Here is a 24,507-nt window from a genome sequence, read left to right on the forward strand (position 1 = left end):
TCTGGAGTAGATTTTTGCTTTTCTAAACCTGCGAGCAAAAACCCAACACCAAGGATACTTTTATATCTAGTAAACTGACTTTAAAAGGAAGCAAAAATATATATAACATAATCTTCAGGAACAATATTACAGGGCAATCCATATATTCTATCCTTCGCACAGAAAACAAACATAGTAAATAAAAACAGCAGGAAAGATGCCACTTTTGCTAATTGCAGTAAAGAAAAAAATAGCAGTAACTGGTTCAGTTGGTTAATGTGTTGTTCTTGTTTCAATGAACCTAGTGACTCTGGACAATTGAAAGACAAAAAAAGATACTGCATTGGACCTTAAGCTCTTTCTTATTCATAGCTTTCCAGTCAGAGCTGTCCAGCCCAAAAGCTCCATGCTTCTCTCCTGCTTTAAGATAAGAATGTGGCTAGGAGAATGCTTTCTGATTTAATTTCAATGATGCCTATTAGGAATACTTCCAAATATATTAAAGGTGGAGAACTTAAAATTCTTAATGCTGATTTTTTTTTTAACTGCAGCATTAACCTCCTCTTATCCTACCATTGTTTAACAGTAGCTTCAAGAATATGGTGTTACAGGTTTGCAGGAAAAGTCTAGATGTAATTCTCACAAGTGAAAGAGGAAAAAAAGAGGCACAGAAGTAGGAAAATGAGATTACTTTTTATTTTGGCATATATCAAAGCAATTTATATACAATATATATATAGGCAGTGATTTAAAAAAACTTGTCACTTTGGTTGCAGAAACACTTTTTTTAAAAAAATACAAAAATACGTTTTTCTTAAAAAGAGCACAAAATATTCCAAATGTATTTTCAAAGGCTTCAATTTAAATAGAGGAAAGATAACTATTTCTCAAACACTGCAGCAAGTCTAGGGGCTACCAATTTAGTTCTGGAGCTACTGAGTGCCTGGATTGTTATGTCATTAAAGAATATATTCGCACATATCAAGAAAACTGTCTTGGGCCTTGTTGTCCTTTACTTCCAAAGACCACTGGAAAGTCAAGACATGATAGGTCCCACCCAAGGGGCCATTTACAGTAGTAGAACTAGATTCTGAAAAATGATGGGTTTAAAGTCTTCCTCTATTTTCTATCCTGTGCCTGTCTAGGCATCCTTACAAGCAGAAGAGCAAAACATTTCCTTTTCTACATTAAAAGAACAGGCAATCAGAACAGGATAAAGGCAGGTTAATCCATGGCAGCATACAGTACTTATGTTGTCTAGTGAAGTCTTCAGTATAACTTCAAATCAGGATTAGATAAACAGATAATATTATGCAGAATGGAAATATTATGAACACTCGGAATCATAAGCTAAAGCTATTACAACTTAGAAACACATAGTTTTATGTAACCAGAAGTATTTTGGAGAACGAAAAAAACACTGTGATTATTTCCAAGACCTGCTCTCAATTTTCTACAAGAATGATCAAATTTCACAGTAAGAAATATTGTAACCAGCAATATTAATTTCTTTGTAACAAAAATTAGTGATTTGGTGACTGCTTGAATTCTATATGCATAAAGCAACTTTAGTACTGGCCTGCCATTCTAACATGGCCTTCATAGTCTGCAAAGCCTCTATTTTTAGAGTTAAGGTTCCCTTTCAAGGCTCCTGCTGTGGGCAACCAAACATCAATTCAAATTTAAAAAGAATTCAACGTGTAACTTTTTATAAAATGTTTATATCTTTTCCTTTATAAAAATAATTACATGAATTTTCAAACTCACATTTTCTACAAACGTTGACATAAAATCATTAAAGCGCTCCCCATCAGTCTGTTTTTGGAACATGGGGAGAAAAAAAATCCAATACGATGGCCAAATCTTACTCTTATGAGTAATTTTAGCAGTCTGCAAACAGCGTAAAACATTTAATATGGCCAGGCATTATTTACTTACAGGTTATAGCTTAGGATATCTCAGGTTAAAAAAAACAAAAACAAGAAAGCAAACAGCCATAGCTCATCAGTCAAGTTTTCACTGTCATACAAAGTTATCTTACGGCCATGAAGGAAGATACTGTAGATCATAAACATATGCAGACAAGTGTAGAAGTATTTCATGGATGCTGAAGAGGAACAGGGAACGGATTTCATTGCCAAAAGAACAATATAATTAATTCTCAGCAACTATCCCTGGAAATAGGTAAAGGTCTTGGCAGAGTGTGCTACAGTACTCTGACATCTCCTTACAACGATGAAAGTCTGTGCCAGGGGCATGTCCTTCACGGTGTTTGATCAGTCTGTTCACCTGCAAGACAGAAAGCAACAAAAGATTATCTAAAAGCATAGATAGCTACAAAAAAAGAAAGAAAATGTACTTTGTTTCACACCCATTACATTTGTCTCAGAAGTTCTGCTGGACCATTTTGGGTGAGCTGCAGTTTGGCAAACCTGAGCCAAAGAAGAGCTTGATTGTTTTAGGCTTTGGCTGAGATAAAATCCAGTGGGCAACACAATAGGTATTGTGCACCTTCTCCTCTGCACAGTCTGTGCTTACCTCTCCAGCACCCTCTTTTGCTATGTCCCTTATCTTGCTCTTGAAGTCAAGGACATCAGCAACAATTATGGCTAGATTGGGGAAGGAAGCCACTCAAGCAACATGCTCATCCTATCTTCCCAGGACTTTCCTTTCCATACCTTCCTTGGATACCATGGCTGACATCCTTGACTTTAAGAGCAGTATAAGAGGAAAGGAAAGGAAAGCTCTGCAAAGGTAAGAGGGCAGAAAGGCAGACTAGTTGGATATGCTACTTTTAAAGCTAGGGACACTGGTAGTAGTAGTGATTATCCAACCAGCATTTCCCACTCCGTACTTTCTTCTCAGTGCCTTCCTTCCTTCCTTCCCTACCTGCCATCCCCCTCCCCATACTGCTATCTGAAACTCAAGTGCTTTGATTCAAGCATGGACTATTAGAGACTAGTTGGGTTTTTTTTTCTGCATATCCTTAGTACAAACAACTACCTTAAATTTAGACAGAACATAAAAAGAAATGAAGCACAGTATCCCTGCCCACCTTGACCAGCATGTCAGCCACATGTGTGTTTCTGGCATCCTCAGCAAACACAGACGTGAGAGCTTCTATATACCATGATCCACGTTTGGTATTTCTCATAGCAGCTGTACCTATAAACAAAAACAAAAAACCCAAAGCCAATTAAAGGAAAAAGAAATAGAAATACCTTAGCTGCATAACAAGAGAAATAATGTGATAATATGACAGCACTTGTATTATCCAAAATACCTTTCAGGCAGGCATATCCACAGATCATATCAGAGCAGGTGGGGAGGCGTAACTTGGGATTTTCCTTCTTGTTGGCATCACTCTCTTCACAACCAGGAGAACTGGCCCAGTCATTCCCATCTATCTGATCCACTCCTCGATCTGTCTCATCTAACAAGAGAAAAAAGATCAGATGATCAACCCCATGCAGCTCTATTCTATATCTTTGTTAAATGACAGGCATACTCATTGCATTACAGACTTTCATATATGTATTCACCAGTAGTCCTGTGTCACAATGGTTAGAATGCAGTATTGCAGGCAAACTCTGCCCGCAGCCTGGAGTTTAATCCTGACGGGGTTCAAGGTTGACTCATCCTTCCAAGGTCAGTAAACTGAGGACCCAGATTTTGGGGGGCAATATGACATTGTAAACCGCCCAGTGAATGCTGTAAAGCACTATGGAGCAGTGTATAAGTCTAAATGCTATTGCTGTGCATGATATAAACCAACTTTTCTTAAAACAGTCCTCTTATTAATTAACATTATACAGCATTCACAAGCACATAAATATGAGGTAGGTAAGATTAAAAGTATATGCAACACCCATGTCAAAAGTAAGGAAGAGGCATGACTGGTAAATTGCAGACCTTTAGTTTACTTAGGATATTTTCTGTCAGAAGCTTTTAGTGGAAGTTAAGAGATCGGCTAGAAAAAGGAAGCCACCTACTGGAGAGACAGGCTGGCTTTAGGGAGAGGTCAATCCATGACTGCTCAGTGCTTGCAACATCTAATCAAGAGATACACACTAGAGTTTGCTGCATGCATTTTCTCATGACTTAAGTCCACGCTTGACTCTATGACTTGAGTCTGGGAAAAACCAAAAGCCTCTCCAGTTAATGAATACTTGTTGTTTCTTAGTCATTCTCTTCACAATAGCAGATCCCTGAAAGTCAGAGGCAACCATTAAGGCCATTTATCAAGTGCCGTTCTAACGCACAAGGGTATTAAACATACTTGTCCCATTCCTCCTGCATAGCTCTTTTCTGCTCTACCCAGATGATGTAAGAATAGTTTCTAGAACCCCAATGGGACTTAGCTGTGTCTTGGTAACCCTAGCTCAATATAACTGAAAATAAACTATTAAAACCCTCAAACCAAACCTTTTGCAAGGAAACCTGGTATATAAACAGGACTATCATTAAACAGGTCTCACATTTTAAATATCTGGGCGTAATCTTCCAAACTCAGGCATCCAAAACTCATGGGAGCTATTTTGCCCAAAACGAGCAAAGATTTTGTTGCCACTGTGATTTTTTTTTCATTTTTAAGCAAAGGAGGTTATTGTAGCTCCGACTAGCTAAAGTTGGTACAATTTATAGAGATCAATAGAAGAGAATATTTGTAACTCAGTTGGAACTATGAGGTTCTTGATGCTGTCTGAGCTTGATGGATTTCTTGCAGACATTTCATTACCAAACTAGGTAACATCATCAGTGCTAGGAGACAGTGGGATTTGCTCTCATTTTATATACTAGTGGCTTGCCCTGTCAGTGGGAATGATCCTGGTGGTTCCCCGATTAGGCTCTGGTTTACTGTTAGCTTGTTTGTCGGTGCTGGTACCAGTCAGTACACAATCAAGGAACTACCAATGCAGACAAATAAGTTAACAGTAAACACAAAACCTGATCAAGGAACTACCAAGACCCCTCTCACCAACACTGACAAGGCAAGCCACTGGTATATAAAATGAAAGCAGACTCCACTCTCTTATAGCACTGATAATGTTATCTAGTTTGGTAATGAAACATCTGCCACAAAACAGCCAAGTTCAGAGAGCACCAAGAATCTCACATTTGTAGTGATCAGTTGAGTTTATCTTCCAACCTGCACTTGTGGACCTTGTCTAGTTTAATGCTGGGAGATGAATCTTAATCTAAAGCAATTTTACTGAAGAAACCAACATTAATCACTATTCTCTACCACTTACCCTTCCTAGGCCAGTGATTCCCAACCTTTACAGCTTGGTGGCCCAGCAGGGCGAGAACTGGCCCACGTAAGCAGCGGCCTGGCACACCTGCATCAACACTCATGCAAGTCAATGCGCACGTGCACTGGCCAGTGGCTTGCACAGCCCAGTTCCGAAGAGGCCACGGCCTGGTAGTGGGTCACAGCCCAGGGGTTGGGGACCTCTGCCTTAAGCTATGAGCAAGTCAAAACTACTAATAGGCAGTATACAATGGATATTGAGTGCCAACCTAATTTAAACGAGAAACTTTTTTTAAAAAATCATGAAAGTCTAAAGGGCAAAGTAAAACCCAGTACTTATGTAGACGTTTTTTCTCACAGAAGGGCTTTTATTTTGGCTCAGTACAATTCTTTCCCTTCAACTGAACTCGACGGAAGATATCTTTTCCAGAACAACTGTGCCCTTGCGATGACAGACAAGTTGAAACTATCAAGCATAACCTTCTCTACTGCTCATTCAACGGTGTTGGCGGTATTGATATTCTTTATTTTCTAAATTGCCAAGCCATACAGATCAGTTTTATATTTCTTGATTACTTTCTGAGTATCTCCTCCATAACCTATGAAGTTACATTCTGCACCAACAGTAAAAAAGATTTGGCAAGAACTGATTAATAGTACTGCTACACTGTATTTTTACTCCCACTTTTTATATTTAGTTTTGCAGTCTCTAATGTTGTAAACCTTTTCAGTATCATCTTACTATACAAACTACAATTATCATAATTGAGCGTTATTTTCAGCTGTAAAAGCATGAAATCTTACTGACTGGAATTCAGTCATTTTATAGTTGTTATGCTATTATTTCTCAAACGTCTAACTATTGTTTGTTCAGCTTATACACACCAGTTATCTTAAAACTATAAGCTATTAATTATGCAACTAGTTCTGTAATTTTTTTTAACTTTCACTTTATGCTAGACTTAAACATTCTATTGTATTGTGACAACCAGCCATCATAGATCAGATTGTAATAACGGGGAATTCTGAAGGCACCATAGATTCCTAATACCGCATGAATTACATATGGAGCTACAGACTACCTTAAAATTACCAATAAACTGCTGCCAGCCTCCCTCCATACTTATTGTATCCAATTTCCAACAGTTAAAGAAAGGTCACCAATGTCTCCAATACACTCTTTGTGGTTGCTATTTCCAAGACTTTTAGGAATTTTCAGCTGTGGGAAATGCTCTCTATCCTTTTTTTTAAAAAAACAAAAAAGAATATATGAAGGGAAAATTTTCTGATCAATATGGTGCTGGACAAAGAATGTACACATGCATGAAGTCCTACATGCAGGTGTTTTACAAACAAGCTAAGAATACAACTGGAATTAAAAATAAAAGTTGTCAACATTGCTCAGATTTATTATTGCACCATGCAAGCTTGAGAATTCAGTTTTGAGTATGTACGCAGAAATGCTTAAAAAACAGTCCAAAGCACTTCAATCACCTGATTTTCAAGAGTATACATAACCAGATATCTATATGCATCATCATAAATGCCATTATCTTCCTTAATACTCATCTGTCAGTTTAAGTGTTTACTTTAAATATTGCTTTAATAGTTTTAAATAATTATTAATTTATAGTACCCTTTAAAGACACCATAAGCATTCCTGAAAAATGAAAAGGTGGGCGTCTAATGGCTCTAAAAATGGAGACAGGATTTAAAAAAAAAACTTCTTTTTCTATTTATGGAAAATATATCAAAGCGAGAAAAATGAGGTGGGGGAAATAGCTGATTTATAACCTCAGCTCTCATCAGGTTTCAAATATTAAGTCTTTCTCATATTCTCTGCTCCACAAAGTGTTTTTTTAACTAGGTAACCTTATTTTCAAGAGCTTCAGATAGAGAAAGCAGCTTATACTCTGTATATCTTTATATTTCCTCTCTTTTAATTATTCTTTCAGCAAATCCAAATTCAGCCAGTTCTGCTCCAAAAATCTTTCCTTTTCTATTCAGTCCAGACAAGTGTTAGTTTTAGTAAATGTATAAGCTCCCCACCCACCACAAAAAATGGTTATTAGGCTATTAGCATATTTTCAAAGCTATTTTTATCATTATTTTCTTCCATTTTTATTTTGGGTTTTTCTCTTGCTCATTGTTCTTGTTGCATGCTAGGTATTAATAAGGCTATACATACAGCTGGACTCACAGTGCCAAGTGTTTTGAAATTGCTGTATGCACACTATTATTAAATTGTATACTTACCCTACTGCGATTTATATTTAATACAATCAGTTTGAAACCAGTTCATAATAATGTTGAAATCATAAGATGCCCCTAGAGAAAGCAAGGAACTGTTGCTGACCCTTGCTATTCCTAACTAAATTAACCTTCCTTCTTTTCCCTTCCCCTTTAAAATGAAATAAATCCAAGCATTCAGTGTTGACTGGAAGCAAGACTGTAGAATAGACATAACCACTCCATTCCAGCTGCAAGGTTACTAAACAGCAGGAGCCAGTCTCCACACCTGCTGGGAAGGAAATAGCAGCTAGTGGACAGATGAACGCCTCACAGTGGGAGCTGCAATATCGAAGCAGCAGCAGTGTGCTATGGAAGATTGGATCAAAGTAGGACAAACAAGCCTCCATACATTTAGACAATGTAACAATATGGTAATCAAAATAAGCATCAAATGTCAGGTTTGCATAATGACATAAAGTCATTCTTTATTTTATAGTTTTAGTAGTATAAAGCTAAACAGACCAGCTAACACAGCTTTTAAGTCAAACGTTTAATTTCTTGGAGATGGAATTCCTGAGTGAAACTAGAATGTACAAGCTAGGTTGTAAAAAAATCTTGATTTTTTTTTCTCCTTTAGTATACGAGCAAATAAACTGTTAGCCATGCATTAAACTCTTTAGTAATAAATAAAGATGTATGGAGATAAGTAAAAAGCTCCAATTATGAGAGCTGGTGCTAGCGTACTAAACATTTGTGTCTCTGATCAATCCTCTGAAGATAAATTAGTAGAAAGATACCAGTATCAAACACATTTGGGCTACACTTATAATCCCTAGGAAAAGACACACCCTATGTCAAGCAAAAGAAAGCATTTTTCTTCTTCCAAGCAGCTCTCCATTCGCTGGTATTTTTCCTTTCCTAATTCTAGCAGTTTTGCAAATCCATTATTTCCACAATGAGTGTCAGAGAGAAAGGAACATAGATCCCAAATGTGTTTCTTCTAAGACTTTCCATTTCAACCTTAACCCTAACAGAAGAAACTGAGGCTATGTTCACAAATCATGCTATAGCATAAAGTTGATTGGCAGATTCTATCTTAGCACAAGATGTTCATCTAATTATTGTGGCTTCTGAGTCATGGTATACACCATGCAAGTCTACTTTGCTGACTTTTGTTACAAGTTTAAGCCATTAAGTGGTTTAGGGTTTGGCTTGGGCTGTCTTTCTGTACTTTACTTCCAACTACGGTAAGTTAAAAGATTAACCCTGAGTTTATTTACTCATGTTGTCCTAGCCAAATTTCTTGATCCAGTTTATTATTCACTGAAAAACGTAGCACAGGTGACAAACTAAAATAGTTCACTTTAAATTGGACAGTGCAAATTAATAAATTAAATTAAAATTAGGTCAAAGAAACAAATGTAAGTTCTACTTGCTTTACTACACTCAAAAATTATCTTCAGAATAAGCCACAGAGGCATTTTTGAACAACATATTTTATAAGCCTCCACTTCTTCAATTTTTATAATTATACCAAGTAAATAATTTTGAAATGTTTAAAGTAACCTAGTCAGGGTGCTTGATTTTCCAATGTAAGGATATGATGAGGTCCTTTTTTTCCTTCTATCTTTGGTCATTTCCTAAATACTTCTAGAGAGATTTCAGAAAATATTCCTCATAACATACTAATATGAATCTTGCCATCAATGCATTTAGATCTGTATTTGAAAGCAAGATAGCGCATAAAGCTGCTATACATAACTGCAGGATTCTCTTTAATAGCATATTTTATCCATAAACTATAGCGTGCTGTTTGGAATTATCAGAAGACAGAACTGTTTCATATGGCTTTTAATTCACAGCTTATTGCTATTAACAGACACCACAGAGAATTTGATATTCACTGTCACTTTATGTACTGGCTTTATTATTTTTAATAGAAATACTGCAACCTCTAGGAGTTGTGCGGTAATGCAGCGGTCCAAAATATTGTAAAATAATACAATAATAAATAATACCATTTATTCAACCACAAACTAGTGCATAGCCCAGGGGATTTGCATCCAGTTCACGATTGTTCTGTGCAAGGCTCATACTGGTTTCCTGCTTTCCCTGATGAAATATCCCTGGTTTTAGTGGTAAATTCCACTCAGGTATGATCCATAGCACTTGAATTTCAACACAAAAGGGAATATAATAATTATGTTACAAATTAATTCAAATGTTTATGCAACAGATAGATATTATGAAACTGTGTGTACCTTAAATAAACTTGCTTAAGTTTAACAGGTTAATTTTATCAAGAAGTGTTATTGTAATACCAAAGTTTTCTTTACACATATCTCAAAAGCATATATTACCTTAAACAAGGTGTCTGCAGCCCTGGCACAGTAATAGAACACTAGCTCTATTTTGGTTTTGCACATCAGAGAGTAGCATCGGTATTCTCCTAAGATCTGAAACTTGGCTAAAAAAATAAATTTAAATTTAAGGACCATTTAAGTGCCCTATTAAAAATGTCCAATCAGTTTTTCAGCCTTTATTCCCTATAAAACCTTTTTCAAGCCTAAAATGTATTCCCTATAAAAGGCAAACATTTAAGGCAAGCCTCTGGGGAACTACATAAACAGATTTTCTAGGCGCTGGTTTCTAATTTACTTCACAGAGTTCATCTGTACTGCAGGCATGCTGCCTGAAGGTTCATCAGAGGGAAATAATCTTTAATGCAAAGGGGAGAAACTGCAGCCCTCAAGATATAGCTGAATCCAATTCTCTAGAATCTCAGCCTTCATAAGTAGTAATGGGAGGTATAATGTTGCTGTAGATATAAAGGGGAAAAATAAAGCTTTAGATATGTACTTACATAAGATGGAGTCAATGCTCTCTGCTACTTCAGAGAGCTGCTACAAGCTACTTGAAATTAACTTCATCTCGGCAGCCTTGTTCAATTTCTCCATGAAGCCAAGTATACTACTGACACTACTAACAATTTCTAAATCTGAATCACAGAGGAGAATTTAGACTTCTATATTTATTAAAAAATTTCCTCCTTTCCAAGGTAACTCTAGCCACAATTAGAGACAGTAGTCCTAATTTTAAAATACACATCAGATCCTTTCACCAGAATCATCCTGCCAATACAGGCTTTCTAGGAAAAAGTGATGGTTCCCTACTTTTGTGAGATGAGGGTGTTGAAGTCCAGAAAATCTATTTCACAGCAATGACCCTATTTTGCAGAACAGCCTCTTTCCAGAAATTAGGTGCACCAGCTTTAATCTTTCCCTAAATTGGATAAATTGAAGTCTTTTATGAGACACCATTTAAAGAATAATTTGGAATTATGATGCCTGTTGGCTTATTGGTCCATATTATTCATGTTGATTTTATTTTTCAGTCTGGATATTTTTACTTAAGCTCCTAGGAATCCTTTAAAATTATGGTGATATGTTTGTGTTTAGCAACTGAAATATTTCCTATAAATTCTAATCAGCTAGAATATCTGCTGAATCATCCCCAGTCCTTACATCAGTTATAATCCTTTGATTATGATATAATCTTGCTAAGATCAGTCTTACATTCTATATTCTTTTTTTTTCTTACATTCCTATAACTTGTTTTAGATTCAGATTAGAAAAGACAGATGTTTTAGGATGTCTCCGGATCTTAACAGTATTTTAAATTCAGCTGCTCCCCCTTGCATCTGAATCAAACAAAAATGCAAATTTTCAACTATTCATAATGTTTCACCCAAGGTGATCTCAGACTACTATTCATTCAATCTATCAAAGTTCAGCACAAGTAGGAAAAACCAGAGTCCAGGCCAAAGAGAGAAAGAACGAAAGTCCCAGCACACAATCTCACTGGAGTGCAGTTAGTAGGGCTAAGTGCCCCCCATATACATGCAAGAAGTAGAGATTACAAATCTCCTTCTTCTTTTTCCATGTTACTGCAAGGTCTGCAAGTTGCTGACCAAAGCCATGCACAGCGAGAACCACTTACAGAGAGAGGTAGTGGCAACAGCAAGGCAGGGAGGTGAAATGGGTTCCGCTTATACCTGAGAGAAGTAAAGAGGAGAGGTGAGCACAAGCGTGCAGAAAAGGGGAATGCTTGTCGTGAATCACAGGTCACCCTCCCCAGTCACTTACCTCCCCGACATGCCTGGATGAAGAACATTTTAGGCTTATTCTGAAGATTAGGACAATTTGCATTGTCAAAAAGACTGAAAATTTCCTCCAGCTGGAAAAGAAACAAGACAAGGTAACTGAGTGCTTTAAAAGGGAATTGTCAAACTGATTATCATTATATATATTTTATTTTATTACTTTAATATTTTACTGTATAGTGATTCAAAGAATATAAAGGCTCCATATTTTTTTAATTATTACAATGCAAGCATAGTATCTACTCTGCCCAGTTTTTTCTCCTCCATTTCTCTCCCCTTCATCAAAATATCTTCCATTCTACTTTAAGGCAGAATATATGTTACAGCTTTTTACGGCTTGATTGTTTCCATGATAGCCAGTCTGATCCTCAGATTCCCTGCATGATCACATTCCGAAACAAAGAAGGAATTTGCATATAATTGAGTTACCTGAAGTAGCTTCCCATCTACTCCGTAGACTCCACCCTCTATGCCATGCGAAAGAAGTGATACTATGCAGGAGTCTACGTTTTGGTGAACTGGATGCTTGGAAAAAATTTCCAACTGTTCTTTCATTTCCTGAGAACAAAAAATTATCCCTAATCAGAAATTTCTTGAACCATATAGGCAAACAAAGTTGGAAATTAGAGGAAATAACCACCAAAAAACATGATAACTAGGAGATAAAAGATTCAGGAATGATGAAAATAGAAAACGTATGAGCATAGTTTCTAAAAGTGCTCATGATGTTACATCATTTTCAATCAAAAGACCCCCAAGAAAATTTCAATTTTTTAAATTTAAATCTGAAAATCTTTGTTAATGATTCAAATATATATTTATATGGAAATAAAGAAATACAATTGTTATAATGAAACAATTAACAAATGGAAGTTAAAAACAATATTATAGATAATCACTTTAATATAATCTAGATGCCATCTTAAAAACAACAAATTCTGGAAAATAAATTTCATGAAACTTATGCAAACATTGGTCACAATTGTCACATTTTTCAACTTACCTGTGCAGTCTGATCATGTTTTACAACCACCTGGTATCCAAGATGCTTGAAAAGTGTAACTAGAACAGCATTGTCCACTTTTCCTCCAGAACGCAACTCTAGATCAGTCTCATTGCTGAAATGCACATTGCTAAGGATAAGAGCCAGGCCTCGTGGGTATGATTTCAACTTGTATGCCTATTAAACGAAGATAACATATATGTCAGTTTCTTGATATATATGTCACCGTGAAAGACCGAAATTTGGTGAATGTCGACATTCACCGGTGAATGAAAGACCGAAATTAGCGAATGTCGACATTCACCGGTGAATGAAAGACCGAAATTGGTGAATGTCGACATTCACCAGTGAATGTCGACACATACCAATTTCGGTCTTTCACGGTGACATATATATAACGAGTCAGCGTAACGCTTTACTTTTGCTTTTCAATTCGCGGTCCTGGAAACTACTCGTTCTAACCGCGCAGGATCGCAGGTTTAAAAAAAAAAAGTCCGCGAATAGAAGACGCTTAAAAGGAAGCGAGGAGCCGAGGTGTCGACAGGATAAGGGTATTAGGGTAAGGGTGTCGAGAGGATAAGGGTATATATTTCAGACATACACCAAGCGACTATGTGAATGTCGACATTCACCGGTGAATGTCAACATTCACCAGATTTCGGACTTTCACAGTAACATATACACTGAAAGTAAAATCACAAGTTGATTTGAAAATATATAACTCTCTCTACCAGGGGTCAAAGACAAATCAAAATATAAAATTAAAACAATTGGACAGTATTAGTTCATATTTCCAGACTGTACAAAACTTTTTTTTTTTAATGAATGCCTGTAATTTTCAATACATGGAAATAAATAAATAGTCAATGTTTTTATTAACCGTAAGGAGAAATATGAGTTTGGATATGATTGTGTACTTATTTAGGTCTGGAGTAAGATTTGTTAAAGAGGATCAGTATAACATTGTTTATTTTTATATTTGATCTTAGTTAAAGCAATTGCTGATAATTTACTTTTGTAAAATTATGTTGAAGGAAAATGTAAAATCCCCAATGCTTTTATTCAAAAGCTCATTAACTATGAACAGCCTTCCAAGTCTTCTAGTGATAATTTTTTTAGCTTGCAGAACTTTTGAGCTGTTTGGGAACAATTGCGCACAGGACAGAGTTTGAGAAACATTCTTCTTGATTAATCAAATACAGAATTAACAGAATTGGAAGGGACCTTGCAGTTCTTCTAGTACAACCTCTGGCTCGAGTAGAAGATCCAAACAACCCAGACTGATTAACCCTACCTCCCCTCCATTTTTATTCTGAATTTTCAGTTACTCAAATTTTTATAATCATATATGGGAAAAAAAGAAAATGCTACATTTTGTGTGAGGGCAGTTTTTCACATAGCCCATCTATTTAACTGCTTTCCTGCAAAGAAAAAACTCCCGACCTATTTATGAAAAAAAGCAAAAGAAATTATCAATGTCCACTTTCCAGTTTACTTACCGAGTGTGCATGCGTGCGATAAAATTCTAGAGTGCATGGTTTCACCGAAGAATAGTGAGGGCCATCTCCATCATCTAATGAATGCTCCATTGGCACTGCTGCAAACCAAACACCAATATGTAAAGGGTTCCAGAGCAAAGCAAGCCACTGTGTAACAGCATTAGATTTACAGTAAGGCGAGGATATTTAAGAAAAAAAACTATACAGTATATGCATTTCTTAATCTAAGCATTTTACCTCTATCAAATGTATTAAAAAGTATTCTACAGGTAGTCCTTAACTTTCAACCACTTGTTTAGTAACTGTTCAAAGTTAAAGTCGCATTGAAAAAAGTGACCAGTTTTCACACTTACAACTGTTACACCCCCATAGTCATGTCAAAAAATTCAGAAACTTGGCAACTGGCATATATTTATGACTGTTGCATCATCCTGGGGTCATGTAATCACTGGTTGTAACCTTCCCTGCCAGCTTCCGACAAGCAGTCAATGGGGGAAGCCAGATACATTTACTGACCGAGTGATTCACTTAATAACTGGAAAAACTATAAAATGGGGCAATTCACTTAACAACTGACTTGCTTAGCAACATAATTTTGGCCCTCAAATGTGGTCTTAAATCAAGGATTACTTGTACTGTAATGCAATGTTTCTTTTCCGTATTGAAATACTGCAATCCAAGTGCTTCGAATTTAACCATCTCACACCCTATCAGAGTACCATCAAAAATTATCTCTCAACTGAACTTTTCCTTTAAATAACAATAGCCCTCTAAACTAGTTGAGCTATTTTGAGTATCAAGAGAGTAAGGTTACCATGGATGAAGTACAAATTAAAAACGTGAAACTTCAATAAAATTTGTGCAGAGTATGTAATATTTTAAAATACTATATGTTATAATCAGGAAGGGAGAGGTCTTCTCACTGGGAGTCATTAGTAATGTTATTGCACAACCTTAGGACAAACTGGTATTTCACTGTCATGCTTGCTCCTCAAGGACAAGACGCAAGCAAATTAGACAGAAGTCTCTGGCAACAAGGATCAGGATTTGGGGGAAAAGAAGATCTGTTGTTGGGTTCACATGAGGACCCAGTGCTTTCTTCCTTGATTTGTGATGGTCTACAGCATTAAATAACTCTAACTCATGTATTCTGAACACATGTATAACACTTGACATTCAAAGCTTCATTTTCTTCCATTTTCTGCAGTATATAAATCTATGTTTATATCACAAGTTAACAACGAAAAATGAGCCAATTAACTTTTGTGAATATGTCTAGGCTACAATCATAGCCATGGGATATGAATAGTAGACTCATCCAATGAATAATCTATATAATTATTAGCTAGTAAAAGAGTTTGCAATTTAAAATCTCAGTGGGATACAGCTAAATCCCGAGCATTAAATTTGGATTGTTTTTCATTGTTCTTCCATTATTCCTTCAAAAGCTATAATTTTATACAGGGATATTAATTTCTGTATATCCTTCAGTCAGGACTGTAGTCTGGGAGTTCCAAAAATAACTCAACCAGGACCTGTATTAAAAGAAAAGGCGTGGACAAGAATGTGAAAACAAGATGTCAACCTCCAAACTATTTTCTCTTTTTTTAAAAATAATTTACAAAATAATTCAGATTGTATAATTTATTTAAAAAAACAAACCATATTTGAAAGAAACATGCTGGAAATCAAATTTTAAAAATTATTCAGATGAAACTAATACCACAAGAAGAAAGTACAAGAATGTCTTTCCTCTTTTAGAAATTGCAGACAAACTTTTTATTCAAATGTCAAAAATTGTATTAGATGATATTTCAGGGACTAAGTCTGAATAATACTTTACCAGATCCCAATGCCTCTTTGATTTTACAAGCTACCCCAATATCTCTGAGCACACTCTTACACAGAACTGTAGCACAGGTTAGGAAACCATGTTCTTATGTCAGATTTGGTACATTCTGCAAGCCTATGAAATAATGTCATATGCTGTAACGAAGGCAAATTGTATTATAAATTTACCATTATTCTGATATGGTCTTTTCTGGGATACACAGGATTCAGGCACTGGAAACGGGAAACTTTCATTATAGCAAAGAGGGCGCTGAAAAAGACCAGAAGTACTATGAAAATATCACAAAATGTCAGTGTTCGTCAAATAAAACCTCAGATGAGAGATGGGGACAAAAGATGAAAAAATTCCCACTATTTATGATAGTGCAATTAGGTGTGCCATATGCACTTGGATATAAATTATTCCCTAAAGCCTGCTAGTTCGCAAAATATAGTCATACAATGAGCAATAATCAGAAACTATTGACAGTTCTGCCCACAGTATTTACCATGCAATAGATTCCTACTGAATCAAATTTGATTCAATGTTTTCCTATCAAATCAAATTTGACTTCTATACTTCATCACATTCCCTCAACCAGAGGCATGCACAAATGTATTTATGTATTAAGTCCTATAATTCTGTAATGACTCAGATCAAGTTTACCTTTGTATAAAAATATATACTGTTTAATCTGGATCTTTCTATAAAAATGTATACTGTTTAATCTTTTTAAATGTTATTTTTGTATTGTTCTTTGTTTTTCAAAAGTTTAAACAAACTATCCAGAGTCAGTGGGAATCAGACAGCATATCAATGTAATACATATTTATTTATTTAAATAAAAAATGATGATGATGATTATTATATCTGCTCAAAACCTGAAGTCACAGCTGCCAATTCTTTAGCTGTTGTTGGCCTTCATACACACTAAAGTAAATCTCCATTTCTGCAGAACAGATATATTCTATTTATTTATTTATTTAATTTATATGCCACTCATCTCACTGTTGAAGCAACTCTATCAATGTCCTTATGGAAACGTAATACATAGCGAATGGTCAGTTTTCTTGTTTTTCAGTCCAAACTGTCCAGTTCAGTTTGTGTCAAATTATTATCTCTTCACAACAATGTAAACAGTAAAGCTGCTGTTCTTTAGCTGGTATTGTTATTATTAAATTATAAATTAATATTATTAATTAATAGTAACTAGTAGTAACTACTACTACTAATGTTGCCCTCTGACCTGTCCTAGCACAATGAAAAGTGGGAAGGCAGGGTTCATGTTCATTCTCTTCAAAAATCTCAAATGGAATTCTCTAAATTCTAAACAAGTCACTCCGGATTTGGAAAAATACATTACAAGCATTTTACTGAACTTGCTGGTACCTTCCATGTAATTTTAGTTCTGTTCATTGTCAAATCCGTCCTGATAGGGCTGAATAGCTGTAATATAGATTTATTGCAGAAGAATTCAAAAGTATCCCTACTTTGTGTTATTTTCACTATCTAAAGTAAAGAGTAAAAGGATATTTCTTAAATCTACTAATTATAAATTCATATTAACCAATATACAAATTGGAATGGCTGAAATAATGGTTCTCTCACTTTTTAATCTTAAATCACCATAATGAGTTTCAAAACAATTCCTGGTAAATACTTCTCAAAATATAAGAAAAATAGCTTCACAGCAAGAAGTGTGTGCATACCACTGTACAGTCCTAATGAAATATATCAGTTCTAAAATTTGTTTGCCTGAAGATGCAATTAGATCCAAACCTCCCAATGCTTGTAAAACTATTTATAATGAAAACTAAGCCAAACATCTTCTCTATGAAACATTAGCTTTCTAAGTTTAGGAAGTTGAATACACAGGATCAAGGGGGACTGAAAATATCATACTGGTATTGCATGAAAAAGCAAACGGAATCACTAACACTAAATGTGCTCCTTAATTTTATATTTTCCCTTTCCTTACCTTTGCAGCCTCAATCCTATGGCAGGGGATAGTGGCCAAGAGCATTTCTTCCAAGTGCTGTTGTTTAGTTTCTCGTAAAGCTTCACAAAAGGCTGAAAAGGCTTTGGGGCCCCTCTTCGGAAGCAAATTCAAGAATTCTATGTTTTGGCTAAAATTTCCAGACTTCGCCTGTATTCATGCAAAAATACATACAATTCAAAGAATATTAAACAGCAGCAATAACAACAAAAAGCTATCCTAGAGGATATTATCACTACCTTTGCCATCAAAACATTGCTTGCAATGATGAAACTTTGTCAGTTAACTTATTAGGGATGGCCATGGTCAGCCAGACATTTAAACTAGATTTTTATCCACCTATTAAATTCTTCCCAAGAACCCGGGATAGGCTGATGTTGTTTGATGGTGTTAAATGCATTATTGTTATAATTAGATTCACAGTGTAAGACCTAACAATACAAGTCATAACAGCCTAAGAATGATTAACATAGTGTCTAAGATTATAGGCAGTTCCAAAGCAGGGTAGTTTATTATTATGGTTGGCCGCACAGTCCAACCATAATGTTTAGACTGGAGTTGGCATTTTTATCCACCTATCAAGTCCCTCCAAAGGATCTGAAGTCGGCAGATTTTGTTTGATGGTGATGATGATTTGGTTAATCTTTGGTGAGATTCACAGCCTTTGGGGCTGGTTGGTAGTTCAACAGCTCGAGTCCTAACCAAGGACCTAGGAACTGTTAAGGTAACATCGGAGGATATAAGTTGTTCCAAGTAAGGCGATTTTTTGTAGAGTCAGAATATTCAAGTCAGGTAAATTTAGAATTTTCAAATAGCGAGGTAGCCCTTTAGGTATTGCTCCAAGGGCTCCAATTACAATTGGGACAACACATGATTTCTTTTTCCACAATCGCTCAACCTCAATTTGCAAGTCCCGGTATTTTGTGATGTTTTCTTGCTGTTTATCTTCAATTCGTGCATTATCATTATTGTTGTTGTTGTTGTTGTTTTATGTGGTTAATCTTTGGTGAGATTCACAGCCTTTTGGGCTGGTTGGTAGCTCAACAGCTCGCGTCCTAACCAAGGACCTAGGAACTGTTAAGGTAACATCGGAGGATATAAGTTGTTCCAAGTAGGGTGGTTTTTTGTAGAGTCAGAATATTCAAGTCAGGTAAATTTAGAATTTTCAAATAGCGAGGTAGCCCTTTAGGTATCGCTCCAAGGGCTCCAATTACAATTGGGACAACACATGATTTCTTTTTCCACAGTCGCTCAACCTCAATTTGCAAGTCCCAGTATTTTGTGATTTTTTTTCTTGCTGTTTATCTTCAATTCGTGCATCACCAGGTATTGCAATGTCAATGAACTATACTTTTTTCTTTTCAATTATTGTTATGTCAGGTGTGTTGTAGGCCAAGTGCCTGTCAGTCTGGTTCTGAAGTCCCACAAGATCTTGACTTTCTCATTCTCTAAAACCTTCTCAACCTGATGGTCCCAGTGGTTTTTGCTGTACTCAAATCCTAACTTTTGGCACAATTTTCAGTGAATAATCTTAGCAACGCAATCATGGCATTGTAGGTAGTCAGTTTGTGAAATTTTGCTGCACCCACTGATAAAGTGGTCGACTGTCTCATCTTTCTCATTACAGAGGCAACATTTGCTGTTGATGATAACATGTTGAATTTTTGCCTTCATGCAGTTTGTGGCTAAGGCTTGTTCTTGAGCTGCCAAAATAAAGCCTTATTATTATTGTTGTTGTTGATGATGATGTTGTTGTTAATAGTAGTAGGCAGATTTTGTTTGATGGTGATTATCATTATTGATTTAATCTTCAACAATCATCACACAGTCAGCTAGATTTAAACTAGATTTAGCATTTTTGTCTATCTATCGAGTCCATACCAAGGATAGGTAGATCTGGGTGTTACAGATACCATCGCAGGATGGAAGCTGTTCCTAGTAAAATTACCTTTTGCAATTGACTGATGGCAAATTTGTCAATACTAGTGGTGTTAAAGGGGTGCTCCAGTTGTTTTGGGATTGTATCCAAAGCACCTATTACTATCAGTACTACCCTTGCTTGCTTTTGCCACAGTCATTCTATTTCTATTTGTAGGGCTTGGTATTTTGTTATCTTCTCCAGTTCTTTCTCTTCTATTCTGCTGTCTCCATATCCACTATCCAGATTTTTTTTTGTCGTTCTTATTGACAATTGTTAAGTCTGGGGTGTTGTCTGTTTGAATTCTAAAGTTATAGAACAATTTAATTTCTTCATTTTCTTTGACTTTCTCTATTTTATGGTCCCACCATTTCTTGCTTGCAGGCAAATGATATTTCTTGCAGATCTTTCAATACACCATTGTTGCTACTTTGTCATACTGTTGTCTGTAGTCAGTCTGGGCAATCTTCTTGCAGCAGCTTATCAGGTGGTCCATTGTTTCTTCAGCTTCATTGCATAGGCAGCACTTACTGTCTGTTGGTGTCGTCTCAATTCGGGATTTGTATGTATTTGTCCTTAAGGCTTGGTCTTGTGTAGCCAAAATTAGTCCCTTGGTCTCCTTCCTCAACTTTCCTCCTTAGCCTTGGTAGATAAGAGTCTGTCAATGTCACTGCGAGGATGAAGGGCATGATTCATTGTCATTGTTTTTCTGGTCTTTCTATCCATTGCTTTTAGTTCTGCTTGAGTCCAGTCCACTATTCTAGCGGTGTATGTAATGACTGGAATTGCCCCAGGTTTTGATTGCCTTGATGGCATTTCCTCTATTGAGTTTGAACTTTAAGATCTTCTTCACTCTCTTGATGTATTCATCTCTAATCTTTTTCTTGACTTCAGTGTGCTTGATATTGTCAGTTTGAAGGATACCCATATACTCATCTTCACTCACTCTTAATTTTATTTTTCTGGGACATCTTGATTCCTTCAGTTTTCACTATTTTTCCTTGTTTGATAGTGAGTGTGGCACATTTGTCCAAAACAAACTCCATTGCAACATCTTGGCTATATATATATGGACAGTGTTGAGCAGTGATTCTATTTCAGATGGTGCTTTTCCATACAGCTTCAGAACCTCCATGTAAAGGAGGAGGGATAGTCTGGCAGATGTTTTTGATTTATTGTTGTTGTTATTATTACCCATCCCACCTGGTCAGGTAGGGAAGGTATGTTGCAGACCCCTGGAGAATTTCGACTGGCACAGTCTAGGAAGGGTCTTCTCTGCCGTCGCACCAGCCCTGTGGAATAATCTCCCCTCTCTTCTGGTCTTCTGAAAAGGAGTTAAAACATGGCTCTGCACCCCTTGCTTGGGAGCTCTCAGAAGGGCCCACAGCTGTGGGTCTGGTTGGAGCCCTGAGAACTCTCCCTTCACATTTTTAATCCATTTTTAACCGGTTCAATCATCCTTGCTTCCTTTTAAATTCTAATTATATTTCATTTTTAATTCTTATACACTGTTTTTATAGATGGATACTACCTGCCTATTAGGGCAGTGATAAACTGAGCACAGACCAAACCAAGATCAGATGCAGGCAACAAACCAGTCAGTCAAGGTGGTGTTTATGCAACCAATGGATCTATAGCCATCTGTCAAAATGCAGACTTGACCAGGATGCTGCATCTGATCATGCAAGATGGCATTTGTCAATCCGAAAAGCAGACACTGTGCGTGTGGGAATAATACTAGGAAGATGATGATGTGCTGTTTTTATATTTTAGCATTTCACTGTATACCAACTAGATTCCCTCTCAAAGGGGGGTGGGGGGATCAAAATTGTGAAAAATAAATCAATAAATCTAATATTCCATCTAATTATATTTTTGTCAACTCAATGCTCATAATTTTCATTAATCTTTTTCCTATACTATTACCTTTAGTCTCACAAAAAGTACCTTAATTTTTTGTTCTTCTGTTCAATCATGTCCTATTCACCAAAACTACCTGGACAGGTTTTCTCAGCAAGGTTTTTCAAAGGTGGTTTGCCACTGCCACCTTCCTAGAGCTGAGAGAATGACCAGTCCAAGGTCATCCAGCCAGTTTTGTGCTTAAGGTGGTGCTAGAATTCACAGTCTCCTGATTTCTAGCCTTAAGCCTTAACCACTACACCAAATTGGCTATCAAATATTATATACCCAGAAAAACTCACAGATGAGAAATATAAATATTTATTCCGTTTCACTGAACATACAATGCTTAAGATAATGACAATAAAAAGCCTACGTAATAATTTTAATGATTGTCATGCAATTATGCACACTGACACATTAAGAAGTTCAGATTAGATCTCATAAATATAACATTCTATATAACATAGTTTTTGTTGTTTTAATAAATAGGAATAGAAATAAATCTGGTTGTTATTGGTGAGTTTGTCTCCTAGCTTGATAGCTAGAAAATTATATTGCTTTCAAACATTTACATTCCTACAATATATTGGTCAATTTTTCATCAACACACAGCAAGACAATTGCAATTTAGGAAAAATGGAATATGAATATTTCAAAAGCATTCCAATAATTTAACTTACTATGTTTAATGATGCAAATGATTTTAAAAATTGACTTTTGAGAACTATTGAAAAAAGAGGTTCTTACATCAATAGCTATATTTTGATTACTTATATAAGCACTGCCTGCTAAAACCTATTTCCTCTTCTACGTCTTACTCTGCAGTGTGGCTTGTAAGACCAAAAATTTATCAAGCAACCTTCTCTTTCTATTAGTTTCAGTGCTGGTGGACTAAAACTAAAAAAAGAGAAAAATCTGTTCCACTTATAAAGCGTTTCCATTTATATTTAGAAGCAATTCTCACCACAGATGATCAAGCAAGACACTATAAACTTTCATTCATCTATAAGGGTTTAGTTATACCACTATATGCTACCCGAAACTGCTGGTATTAATTCATGAAGAATGCAATGTTAACATTTGAAAGCATAAACAATGTTAGAGCAAAAGTCACTTGGGGTAATTAAAATTAAGTCCAGTTATGATAAAACCAAACACACCTGTATCATCTCCATCATTGTTTCTGTGATAATATCTTTTTCTATAAGATGTTCCATTAGTTCCTTCAATACTAGTTGACTTGCTAGTGATACGCGATTCTTTCTGAGCATTTCTTGGTGACTTTTCTGCATGCCACATGAACCCAGCATCCTACAAACAAAACAAATCTAAATGGAAATATCTGCTCTTCCCATTTTGCATGTTTAAAAATCATAGCAAGCATATACGTGGCAAGCGTTTGAATATTTAATTTAGTTAACCATTTTTGTCTAGAATATAATTCCAAACCTACTAATGGCTATTAATAGGAATACTTCCAACTTAAGTTTTAAATATTTAAATTTATCTTTAAGCATTGGAATACAGATATTATAGGATCTGGCAAAATTACTCAGACCTGCAGTCAAGTCAGATCAAGGTCCAAATAAGTCTACTCAAAAATAGAATGGTGGCTTAAAATGTTGGTCATAGCTTCTTCCTTTCCAAAAAATAATTTTACATTTGGTGATTTAAGTCAGCATCAAATCTACATAGTTTATGTTTGTTTTTAATGGGACATTCATTCAAACAGTAAAAAGCACACCAAAGAACAGCTAACAACTTCAGGCAAGAAGATCAAGATTCCTTCACAGCTTTTCCTTTCCAAATGGGTGATTCCTATTGAAAGGTATATTTAAAAATACTGTATGTTCTGCTATATTTATGTTTATATACTAACCGAGTCAACAAACATAACTCTCAGCAGATACATCATTCTATGTGGACTTAACAATTATACAGGAATTTTTATAAATATCTTACACATTAGCAAGGTACACTTGTTAATATTAAAAAGCTATACTTTCATTTTCAAAATAAATTCCAGCAAGGTAATGAGAGCTATGTCCCAGCAAATATTTATGAATGATGCATTAATGGCTTTATGTAATCCAGACACTGATCCTGCTGAATTGATTTTCATTTTGCACAGGAAGCATGGAAAGCTCCAGTCATATAATAACTAACCTCCGTGACAGTACCACCAGATATATCTAACCGTTATTCCGTAATCAGATAAACAGAAAAGAGCTTTAATTCTGTGCAAGGGTCTTTGCAGAGACAGAGAAAAATTCCAATGCTATTCAAGTCCAACGATCCTTTGCAACTATCAAATTTCTAAAGCTGATTTTTTTTTAAAAAAAAATCAGAACACCCCTTCATGCAAATCCTGCCTCCAACCTCTCCTAAGCATGAACTTTTTTTTTTTAGTCCTCAGGTGAGTCACCCTTTCCTCTCGCTCTATCTGCACTTAAGATGGGACGGCTGCAAAAAGTTAAATCCTGAACACGAAAAGTTTCAGAAACTCAACGTGCTCCTCCCATCCAGGCTCCTGCATGCTGAGCCGAAAACCAAGGCGGGAAAGACAAAAGGCGAGGGGAAGCGGGGGTGAGGAAAGTAGGCAAGACTCTCGGGAGGAAACGTCAAAGGCCCATAGGGGCAACTCGGCCCCCAGGAACAGCCCCGCCCTCCCCAAGGCACCGCGCCGCAACTGCAGAGCGGGCGGTCCTTCTGCTGCGCCTCCATCCCTTGCCAT

The 24,507-nt window shown here is 36.1% G+C and overlaps 1 protein-coding gene across 3 annotated transcripts; it reads right to left on the reverse strand.

The window, feature by feature from the left end:
- Positions 1–653: 653 nt before the first annotated feature.
- On the reverse strand, positions 654–23,083 carry CASP2 (caspase 2; the record flags this gene model as incomplete). Of its 3 annotated transcripts, none has more annotated exons than XM_081941739.1 (10): positions 654–2,268; positions 3,035–3,144; positions 3,263–3,412; positions 11,608–11,698; positions 12,054–12,182; positions 12,628–12,804; positions 14,127–14,224; positions 16,146–16,227; positions 17,936–18,103; positions 22,934–23,083. In XM_081941739.1, 10 exons carry the CDS (start codon positions 23,081–23,083, stop codon positions 2,134–2,136), a joined length of 1,290 nt encoding a protein of 429 aa, XP_081797865.1. In that variant the 3' UTR covers positions 654–2,133. The 3 variants fall into 3 exon arrangements, 2 of the variants coding, with proteins under 2 accessions (XP_081797865.1, XP_081797866.1); XR_014174413.1 differs by lacking the exon at positions 654–2,268 and adding an exon at positions 9,823–9,929; XM_081941740.1 differs by lacking the exons at positions 654–2,268; positions 3,035–3,144 and adding exons at positions 9,823–9,929; positions 11,462–11,516 and having other exon boundaries at positions 3,277–3,412.
- Positions 23,084–24,507: the final 1,424 nt, after the last annotated feature.

This window comes from Natrix helvetica, assembly GCF_964273705.1.
Source record: "Natrix helvetica genome assembly, chromosome: 2".
NCBI classification, from domain to species: domain Eukaryota; kingdom Metazoa; phylum Chordata; class Lepidosauria; order Squamata; family Natricidae; genus Natrix; species Natrix helvetica.